At 46.1% G+C, this 11,398-nt stretch overlaps 1 protein-coding gene across 1 annotated transcript; it reads left to right on the forward strand.

Moving 5' to 3' along the window:
- The first annotated feature begins 1 nt into the window (after window position 1).
- On the forward strand, window positions 2–3,259 carry LSM3 (LSM3 homolog, U6 small nuclear RNA and mRNA degradation associated). The gene is made up of 4 exons (XM_065687392.1): window positions 2–89; window positions 925–1,035; window positions 2,438–2,533; window positions 2,845–3,259. Exons 1-4 carry the CDS (start codon window positions 69–71, stop codon window positions 2,923–2,925), a joined length of 309 nt encoding a protein of 102 aa, XP_065543464.1. The 5' UTR covers window positions 2–68; the 3' UTR covers window positions 2,926–3,259.
- Window positions 3,260–11,398: the final 8,139 nt, after the last annotated feature.

Below are 11,398 nucleotides of genomic sequence, written 5' to 3' on the forward strand. Positions count from 1 at the left end.
GGCCCCCGCGGAGGGGAAGGGGCAGGGCCATAAAGTCTCGCGGGAGAGCGCGGGAGGCGGTTTGAAACATGGCGGATGAGGTGGACCAGGTGAGTGGGTCTCGGCTTCCCTCCGCCGGCATGGCGAGGCCTCCGCGGCCGGAGGTGGAGGCAGCCGGGGCTGGGGGGGTGCCTTCCGGCGGAGGCCCCAGCCTGGGCCGCCCGTGTGAGGCGCAGCCCTTTGCGGCAGCGCTGTCGGTGTGAAGCGAGCTTGTTTCGCGTCCTCGGTCCTTGCGCTGCCGCGGGGGGGGCAGGAGAGGGGGTACCCCCGGAGGAGGGAGGTGGAGGAGCGCTGCTGGGTACTGCAAGGGTGCTGGAGGGGGATGCTTCATCAGGGCCTGTAGGGGCAGGCCGAGGGGAATGGCTTGAACCTGCCCGAGGGGAGACTGAGCTGAGCTCTTAGGCAGAAGCTCTTCCCTGTGAGGGTGCTGAGGCGCTGGCACAGGGTGCCCAGAGAAGCTGTGGCTGCCCCATCCCTGGCAGTGCTCAAGGCCAGGTTGGACACAGGGGCTTGGAGCAAGCTGCTCCAGTGGAAGGGGTCCCTGCCCGGGGCAGGGGTTGGAGCTGGAGGAGCTTTAAGGTCACAAACCGTTCCATGATGCTAAAACACCCTTGGCTCTGCCTCACTGAGAAGGAAATAAGCAGTGTGCCATGGGGTATGCACAGAGATGTTCACACATCTTAGATGTGATCCTGAAACTAAACTGAAGGTCTTTGCTCAGGCTGGTGAGCATCCATAGAGTGGTACTATCACCTGCGCTCGCCTCCAATGGGATGCGAAGGAATGATTTGGAATATACCCACGTTCTTCCCTGTTTGCTTTCTGTGTCTTGCAACCAGAGGCTTCTTCTATGCAAATAACTTATTATCTTTATTGGTTTTTTAGCAACAAACAACCAATACTGTAGAGGAGCCGCTTGATCTCATCAGGCTCAGTCTCGATGAGCGCATCTATGTCAAAATGAGGAATGACAGAGAGCTCAGAGGCAGGCTACATGTAAGTAGAACTTTCAGAACGCTACCGTGCTCATTCAGCGAAACACGGGGCAGCCTTTTTTCATGCACAATGGACTGTTACACAAGCTTAGCTGTAATACTTGGTTGATTGCTTGAAAAGTCCATTTAAGAAAGTAAGTAATTGTATCTCATGATTAAAAGCATGGACATGGTTGCAGAAGGTAACTTAGAGATCACCTTAGCAACATGGGTTGAGCCTTTTATCAAAGGTGAAATGTGATTGGTGGAAAAATGTAATCTGTTCAGTGCTCTGATTGCTGTTAAATGCTGCTTTAGAGTGTTTTGGGTTTTCTTGTCTCCTGAATGATACCAAGCAATGAATTCCACTGCTTTTGGATTCCGTTCCTGTGTTTGAAATAAGCAATAATGCTGCAGGCCTCTTGTGAAGTACCCTGGGGTCTCTTGAAGACTGAATTAAGGATGAGGTTGTCATTATCAAACAAGTATCTCAAGGCACACCCTATGAAGGTATGATGGGATATATGCTCAGCTGGATTCTCTGCAGGTCTCATTTGTGTAAGCGCTTTCTTCTGAGAGCGATGTGTCTCTTGATGCAGCGGACTCTTGATTTCTATTGTCAGTCATCCTTCCCAAGTACTGCACTGTGTTGGGGAAGAGTTGCCCCTATATTAACTGGCCTTCAGCTCCTTTGGGAACACGAAGATGAGGAGACATCCTTGAGGCACACGTGTAGTTTGCAGCATGCTTTTGGAAGGTTTTTGGAACACGTGCTTGTTTTAAATCTTTGGAGCATTGTGTGAATTACAGTTTTCATAGCCTTTAAGTTTTAGATTGGATATAAGGAGGAAATTCTTTCCTGTTAGGGTGGTGAGACACTGGAATGGGTTGCCCAGGGAGGTTGTGAGTGCTCCATCCCTGGCGGTGTTCAAGGCCAGGTTGGATGAAGCCTTGGGTGGGATGGTTTAGTGTGAGGTGTCCCTGCCCATGGCAGGGGGGTTGGAACTGGATGATCTTGAGGTCCTTTCCAACCCTAACTATTCTATGATTCTAAGTTGGCCCCAGGCAGTCAATTCCAGGAGGCTGGACTGGCAGCAGAGAATGTGTAGCTGGTTTAATAGCAATAAAGTATGCCTGTCTCTGTTCTTGTATGTGTTCTGTATGTGAATGCTTCAGAGCTATTTCCTGGAAGAGTGTTTAAGTAAATGTGTCTTCCTTGTTTTGTAAGCTCCAGAGTACCATATTTGTTATTTGTTTTGAAATACAGCTGTAACTGATAATACTTTGTTTTGGTATATATAGTGGCATATTTTGGCCAAAATCGGGGCAAACTAATTATGTCTGAAAGTCTTGCTGGGATCCTTCTTTTAATAAGCTTCTGTTTGAATCCTGAAAGAAGTAATAAACTACCTTCATTCCTACAGGCATATGATCAGCACTTAAATATGATCTTGGGCGATGTGGAAGAAACTGTAACTACAATAGAGATTGATGAAGAAACCTATGAAGAGATTTATAAGGTAAGGACTTGGTTTACTTTTAAAAAAGCTTTCTGTGGGGATAAACACAATCAGTTATATTGTTATAGTTTATTGCTGACTACATGATGAACCCACAGGAGTTTGGGGCAAATTGGTATGAAAGTACAAAGGGTAATCAAAGGCTTGGTGTTGTGTTGATTGCTTCAGCATGCCAGGGTGTTGTACACTTGAGCTTGTATGTACTGGAGTTGTTTCTGGTGTTCTGTTAGGATTGTGCTTGGTCAGATGCTTAGGAGATGTTGTGTGAACTGCAGTTTTGTAAATGTAAATTTTTCTTTCCTTCTTCATAGTCTACCAAAAGGAATATTCCGATGCTCTTTGTCAGAGGTGACGGCGTTGTGCTTGTAGCTCCCCCGTTGAGGGTTGGTTGAAGCAGCAGAGGATTTAACCTTGTTGGGAAGTTTCAGGCTTTTGGACGATGGTTCGTGTTTTGATCGTGTGTCTCAAAATTCTGTATGTGTTTTTTTTTTTTTATAGGCTGGTTTGGGCTGTTCTTTTGGGAAGGGGAGGGAAGGGGACCTGGTTTGTCTTGTGGAAAGTAGATGTAGTCAATTGAAGCAGTGTAAACCCAACCTGATTCTCTCAGAACTGATGTAAATGCTGTAAATTGGCTGCATTGTCACTTCAGTAAAAGAATCCTTCATTTTCTTTTTAATAGCACTGTTTGAATTTTTTGTTTTAAATAAATTTGATGTCTCGTTCACATTTGACTTGTCACGTTTTTATGTCGAATATGTTGCTAGGTGGCTCTATAGAGCTAGTGCTATGTTAAATTGTAGTATGTAGCCTCACTTCCTGAGGAAAATAGTAGCTTTGTGTGTGGTGTAATTTCTATCCCTATTAATACCTGAGTCTGGCAGATTAATATTTGGGGGGTGGGGCCGGGGGGCAATAGTACCTTGATCAACAATATAGTTCATGGCTTTTCTGTATTTGAGTTCTTGATGCTTATTCTTGTAGAAGGGAAATAGTGTATGTGTGTATACATATGTATATATGCATCTTCCACTTAATGTATGTAAAGAAGATGGGCTTCTTTACAGTGTTTTTCAGATGTTTTTATTTGGCTTTGTTAAAAGAACTATGGTTTACAAGGCTGTAAGTTGAGACTGAGGTTGCTGCCTAACATGCTGTTGAGCTGCTTGCTGCATACATTCATTTCCCACTGCCTGTAGCCTCTTCCAGTTCTTGAATACATTAAACTCTGCATCATTGCTTAAGATACTTATTAGTTACCTGCAGTGAAGGTGCGGTACAACCCTGAATATACTGATACACTTCCTTAGGACCTGTTTGCAATTTATTCTTGTATGGTGGCAGGGAGGGGAGGAAGGGAGGCACTTGTGCTATGGAATGTTTTAGTAACTATATGTGAAAGGCCTATAAGATGTAGGTCGATGCTGTATCACTTCCTATATAGCTTGACTTGTGACTTGAGAACCTAAGTACCTAAAGTTTATTAGGCACGCTCTGCAGGGTTAGCAGAAGCAGTTCTGGCACTTCCTTCTACAGTTAAAGCATCCATAACTTAGTCCACAGCTTGTGACAGAGGTAAGGAATGCAAGGTCTGCCCTGGTAAGCTCCAAGATAATCATTCTGAAAGGAATACTAACTTCTTCAGCAGTAAAATATATACACTCAGGTGATGAGCATATACTTCATGCTTCCATTTTTGAGGAAAGCTGCTCCATTCCTTTTCGTACAATATGACTTTTGTAGTGGAGGCTTGATATGATACACAAAGTATTGGCACATCAGGAACTTCTGCCTTTATGAATTTGAGAATGAATGTTAGTGACACTTACTGGGTTCTCTGAGAGAGATGTGAGGTCAATATTGCCTTCACTTGAGCCATATTTGCCAGCATAACACATTGATCTATGGTATTTCTGTATTACACTGTATTAGCATAGTTGAAAGAGCTCAGTTCACCTGAATCCCTGTACATCTCTTCAGTTGTCTCATTCATCACCAGCTTCTTTTGAAGTTTTAAGAGAGGTTATGCATAGTGGTTGTTCAGTTCTTGTCTCATTGATTTCTTGGGTGTTTACTGACTGATTATAAAGATCTATTACTATGTTGCTGAAATGTCCAGTAGCATCTTTGACTGTACAGTTTGAAATGGGCTCTCCAGAGTGGGAGCCACATTGAGCTCCTCTGTGCTGAATGTGGATTAAAAACCCATTAATAACTTAAAAAGCTTTTCTGCAGTCTTGTCTTTCTGTTCTTTTTAATCTCTGATCATCTGTTGGCTGTTCTAGCCATTGATCAAGACTCCTGTTCCTGATGTGGTTTTAGTATTACTCAGCTTCTTGAAGCTTGCCCTTTTATTTCTAGTAGCTTATTGCAGATAGCAGCCTTCTGGTAGTTTTTAGCTTTTGGACTGCATCTTTTTGGTAGGTGGCAGAGTTGTGTCTTAATTTCTTGTCTTTAAGCAACTCCTCTACTCACAGCAGGTCTTTAACAAGATTATCATGCAGTTCCCTATTCCAGAAGTGCTGTTATAGTTGGACTGCTGGTGTCCTACTGCTTTTGAGTGTCACCTACCTATGGAATTACTTTGTGGACTCGCTGCAGAACTGACTTGAATCTCTAACTCACACAGGACACTAGATGGTGCTGCATTTCCTCCAGTTCAAGCTCGGTTGGCTTTGCCTGCGTGATGGATGTAGCCTGTGTCAACAGGCCCTGTAGTTGCACAGTTACTCATTTGGTTTTAATTAGGATGGCACTTGCTGACAGTTCTAAATTAACTCTGCTGCTCACTCAGGAAAAAGAGATCCAAATATGTTTTGATGTTTATGTAGGCACAGGCCAAGCCCCCAGAAGAGTTAAAATAAAACAGTATGTGTGCCTTGCATTGGCAGGTTTTAGGATGCCTCAGCTCCAGCCTAGAGCTTGGCTGGTAGCATCAGCTGAGGACTCACAGTGTATAGAATAAACTGTGGTTAACCACTCTGCTGCTCAGCACAGCCTGGGGAACAGCAGCACATTGGTGTGTGTGGTGTACAAGGCTGCTCCTGCACCGACCCATTCAAGTGGTAACTATATGGCTATCCAGTAACTTTGCTGAAGTTAACTGCAGTTAAATTTCAGTAGGGGGAAAGCCTGCACCTATGTGCGTTAAACTCCTGAAGTGACAAATAATTCACTTTATTTGATGTCCCCAAAGCTGCTGCCTGTTCTTGAATCCACAGACGCAGATTTTGATCCAGTCTGCGTATTTGAACAAGACAGTCATAGAATCAACTTAATTGGAAAAGACCTTCAATATCATCAAGTCCAGCTGTTGCCCAGCCCTGCCAAGGCCACCACTGACCCATGGCACTGAGGCCTCGTCTCCACAGTGTGTGAACACTTGCAGGGCCGGTGCCTGCAGCCCTGCCCTGGGCAGCCTGTTCCAATGCCTGAGCACCCTTTGGGGCAGGAATTGTTCCTCAGCTCCATCTAAACCTGCCCTGGTGCAGCTTGAGGCCGGTTCCTCTTGTCCCATCCCTTGTTCCTTGGGAGTAGAGCCCAGCTCCTCCTGGCTCCATCCTCCTGTCAAGCAGTTGTAGGGAGTGATAAGGTCCCCCTGAGCCTTCTCTTCTCCATCTGAACCCCCCAGGTCCCTCAGCTGTTCCTCATCACACTTGTGCTCCAGGCTGTGTACCAGCTCTGTTGCCTTCTCTGGCCCCACTCCCAGCACCTCTGTGTCTCTGTCATGAGGGGCCCAGAGCTGAACACAGGCTTCGAGGTGCAGCCTCACCAGTGCCCAGTGCAGTTTAGGGTTTGGGGGAATGGTTTATTGAAGTTGAGCAGAGGTTATGTCGTGTGTTCCATTCCTATTCCCCAGCGCACGACAAGGCAGGATTTGGGCAATAGCTTATAATACCTGAGCCGTGCGAGCAATGCAGACTGCTGCAGTGGCTCAGGGTTAGAAAGGCAGAATGGTATTGATCATGTTGGGCATGCTGCAACAACACTGTCTCCTCTTGGTGCTTCTGTTCTTGGTCTGTAGGCATTGGAAATCTATAATACGAAATATTGAAGAGAAGGAATCTTGCAAGCTCTTAGGATTCTTATTAGAACTGTAGCACATGGAAGGGAGCTGACTCAGTGCAAGATGACAAACACGGTGCATTGTTTTGGGGGCTGATGATGACATGTACAGAAAATCCCATCAGGCTTTATTAAGGTTTAAGACATCGATGCCGAGATTATTGATGGGCTGAATACATCATTACTGAGGGTGTAGGACTCCCATGTTTCTAAACAGGAAGCTGCTTTCATATACTAAACAAAAAGAATGGGAAAGCAAAATAAAAAGTTCTACAGCAAATTGAAGCACAGTGTCCCAGCCAGCCTTTTTTGGGGGGGGGGGGGGTGAGGGGGAAGAATGGGTGGAAGGAAGAGAGCAGATGATGTGGGTTGGAGCGGAAAGCAAGAACCACTGACGGAAAAAGATGTAGTCAGAACCCCTGTTTATGAGTGAATTTTTTCATTGTTACCCAAATTAGTTTGAATGGAAGAGAGGCCTACTCCCAAATTTTGGAAACTTAGGCCAAAAAGCCTATTTAGTTTTACAATGGTGTTTGATTGGTTTATGATGTAACTGTCTGCAAGAGCAAGAGATGAAACAGGCTGACTGCCTGCATAGGGGACAAAGCATTGCAGACACTACTACAGAAACCTTTGGAAGCGTTGGGTTATGACGGGGGGCGGGTTGGGGGGAGGGTGGGGTTAGCAGTGGTTTCCTCTGTGTGGTGCATGGTAAGCATGGAGATTTGCTCACTCAAGATGCCTATGAAAATCTTCAGAAGAGATCAGAACGTTCCAATGTAAGCGTGTTTGGTGAATTAGAAGGATGTTGTTTCATTTCATTTGTTGGGGCAATCCCAGGCACAGCTGCAGGTTGGGCAGAGAAGAGATTCCGAGCGGCCCTGCAGAGAAGGACTTGGGGGTGCTGGTCGATGAGAAAATGAACATGAGCCGGCTGCAGTGTGCGCTCGCAGCCCAGAAACCAACCGGATCCTGGGCTGCATCAAAAGGAGCCTGACCAGCAGGTCAAAGGAGGTGATCCTGCCCCTCTACTCTGCTCTTGTGAGACCTCACCTGGAGCATTGTGTGCAGTTCTGGTGTCCTCAACATAAAAAGGACATGGAACTGCTGGAACAAATCCAGAGGAGGCCACGAGGATGATCAAGGACTGGAGCACCTCCCGTATGAAGAGAGGCTGAGGAAGTTGGGGCTGTTCAGCCTGGAGAAGGCTGCAGGGAGACCTCATAGCAGCCTTCCAGTCTCTGAAGGGGGCTGTAGGGATGCTGGGGAGGGACTCTTCATCAGGGACTGTAGTGACAGGACAAGGGGTAACGGGTTAAAACTGAAACAGGGGAAGTTTAGATTGGATCTAAGGAGGAAGTTCTTTACTGTGAGGGTGGTGAGGCACTGGAATGGGTTGCCCAGGGAAGTTGTGAATGCTCCATCCCTGGCAGTGTTGAAGGCCAGGTTGGATGAAGCCCTGGGTGAGATGGTTTAGTGTGAGGTGTCCCTGCCCATGGCAGGGAGTTGGAACTGGATGATTTTAAGGTCCTTTCCAACCCGAACTATTCTATGATTCTATGTTTTGTGAATTAGAAGGAGATTTCATCTAGATTATGTAGAATGTTCCTTAGTCTTAAATGTTTCTGTATTCTGAAAGTAAGGGGTAGCATAAACCTGAAATAGTGAAACTTTCTTACTTGGAAAGATAAGGTATTCAGATGGCAACATAAAATTGGTGTAGTCCCTGATATTTCAGCCTAATCTGTTACCTATTTAGATCATAAAATAACTTTAATACCTGAGGTAATTGATGGATTTGTAATCCATTTGTAATCCAAAGTTTATCTTTGGTTTTGATGCTAAAAATTGCTTAAGGCTTTTAGAACTGTTTACTAATTGTGTGATAAAGACCTGTGCTTTATGTATCTGTGCTGGCTACACACGATGATGCGCTCTGATCATAGGCTGTTGGTTCATGTCACTCAAAGCCCATGTCAGCCCATAGCTTCTCTCTGCAGGAGATGATTCAATCTGATCACCACCTCATAGAACTCAGTTGTGGCACGTCTGCTGTATAGTCAGTCTTCAGTTGCTGTTCTTGAATCCACTACACTGTTGGGCAGTAAAGCCTCCAGTTCAATGGAAAAGTTTGCATCCAGTGTGTATGTCATTAGAACCTGTCACTTCACGCTGAACAGGATGAAACGCCACGTACAGTTTTGACTGAGGAAGTCACATAGTCCATTCCCCAACCTATTCAATGAAAACAACAAAGAACTTAATGAGAGCAAACTTTCTCCTTTCAAAAAGAAGAAAGGATCCTGCTCTAAATTTAAATATGTAGAATATTAAGTATAAAACCTATGGTTATCATGATCGAATGCGTTACTGAATTCTTCCAGAGCCTTCACATTTCAGTGGCAGGGAACAAATTAGAAACAAGTCAATGGTGCTTCAGATCTTGATTTCTTTAAATAACCTCTGTACCAGATGACTGTAACTTCATCACTCCTCCTTAGCATATAATTGCTCTGATGAAGTTGCCTTTTCATGCTGTAAAGGTGACACAGGCTACAGAGACCTAACTCACTGCAGTGTGAAAGCCATTACTAGTTCACCCTGTGCTGTCGGTGCTGTGGTGAAGCACTGTGCTGTGATTTGTCCTGTAGCACCTATATTTAGTACTTCTTAGTAAAACAGTTGCCTCCCCGAGCTGCCCAGATGTTGCATTCCAGTGGTTAGCTGAAGTCTGGGGCAGAAATGAGATATCACCAGATAACATCTGAGAGCTAATTTGATTTGTTCTACATTTGTAATGCATTCCTCCAAGCTAAATTCTTGTTGCCTGAGGTGCTGCTTGTAAAAGGGGAGAGATCCGAAGCTCTGCTGCAACCCAGGAAAACACACTGTAGTTAAATTGAACACGGCTCATAATGTTTTATACCAAACCTTCGAGCCATTATTGCTGCCTGTTGGTGTAATTCAAATACTCAGAGTTGTTTCTGTATGAACGTGGTCCTATCCATAAAGCAAAGGCTCTAATCTCAGTGCTAGCTAATGGAGGCTTTCTCACAATTCAGTCTTCAGCTTTTAGAAGTTACCTGTCCTGCATTCATTCCCTGATAACCATCCCTAACCCAGCAGTGCTATATGAATGCAGCTTTCACATTCTTGGAGCCTGCTGTTACAGCACTGCTTGAGTTCTCCCATCCTGTGTGAGAGTTGATGGGTGCAAGTGTGTGTGATGGATGAGGGGGAATTCTTCAGTGCTTGGTGATAAAACTGCTTGCAGGGCCTGAGTCAGAATTGTTTGCAGTGTGTGAGAAGCTTGGGGAGCTGACACAGGTAGGTGATGTGTAGCTTTAACCCACATCAGTTCACTGATCAACTCAGGGAGCAGGACCTGCTTAAGCCAGCACTGCAACTGGGGAAAAATGTTCATTAAGCTGCTGCTTAAAGTAACGTTGGACTCCTAGAATAGTTCAGGTTGGAAAGGACCTTAAGATCATCCAGTTCCAACTCCCCTGCCATGGGCAGGGACACCTCACACTAAACCATCCCACCCAAGGCTCTGTCCAACCTGGCCTTGAACACCACCAGGGATGGAGCATTCACAGCTTCCCTGCTGTCGTGGTTTAAACCCAACCACAAACCTCGTCCACTCACTCCCCCTCCCCCCCTTCTTGCCCTCCCCCTGCTCCTGGAAGGATGGAGAGGAGAATCGAAAAGAATGCAACTCCCACGGGTTGAGATAAGAACAGTTTAGTAACTAAGGTATAACACAAATCACTACTGCTACCACCAATAATAATAGTGCTAAAGGAAATAACAAGGGAAGAGAATACAACACCTCAACACCAGCTGACCAATAACTCGCCCCACTCCCCCCAGCAGAGCACTGACCGATACCTCCTCCAACCCTGCAGTCCCAGCCCTTCCGGGTAACTCTCCGTTACATCCTGGGCATGAAGTGCTGTGGTATGGAATACCTCTTTGGCTAGTCTGGGTCAGGTGTCCTGTCTCTGCTTCCTCCCCGCCTCCCCTCCTCCCTGGCAGAGCATGAGGCTCAGAAAGTCCTTGGCCAGACCAAACATTTGAGCAGCAACTGAAAACATCGGTGTTATCAGCGCTGTTCCCAGGCCAAAAAATGAAAACATAGCACTGCACTAGCTCCTAAGAAGGAGAAAAATGACTGCTACTGCTGAACCCAGGACACCTGCGCAACCCATTCCAGTGCCTCACCACCCTCACAGTAAAGAACTTCTTCCTTAGATCCAATCTAAACTTCCCCTGTTTCAGTTTTAACCCGTTACCCCTTGTCCTGTCACTACAGTCCCTGATGAAGAGTCCCTCCCCAGCATCCCTATAGGCCCCCTTCAGGTACTGGAAGGCTGCTATGAGGTCTCCATGCAGCCTTCTCTTCTCCAGGCTGAACAGCCCCAACTTCCTCAGCCTGTCTTCATACGGGAGGTGCTCCAGCCCCTGATCATCCTCGTGGCCTCCTCTGGACTTGTTCCAGCAGTTCCATGTCCTTTTTATGTTGAGGACACCAGAACTGCACACAATGCTCCAGGTGAGGTCTCACAAGAGCAGAGCAGAGGGGCAGGATCACCTCCTTCGACCTGCTGGTCCCGCTCCTTTTGAAGCAGCCCAGGATACGGTTGGCTTTCTGGGCTGCGAGCGCACACTGCCGGCTCGTGTTCAGTTTCTCATCAACCAACACCCCCAAGGGGGTTCGAGCCCCCTTAGTGCAGAGTGGAGGCTTCAGAGTCCCCTCTTATACGTGCTGATATGAAGCAGGAATATACACAGGAGTTAGGA

The sequence above is a fragment of the Lathamus discolor genome, chromosome 7 (assembly GCF_037157495.1).
Source record: "Lathamus discolor isolate bLatDis1 chromosome 7, bLatDis1.hap1, whole genome shotgun sequence".
NCBI classification, from domain to species: domain Eukaryota; kingdom Metazoa; phylum Chordata; class Aves; order Psittaciformes; family Psittacidae; genus Lathamus; species Lathamus discolor.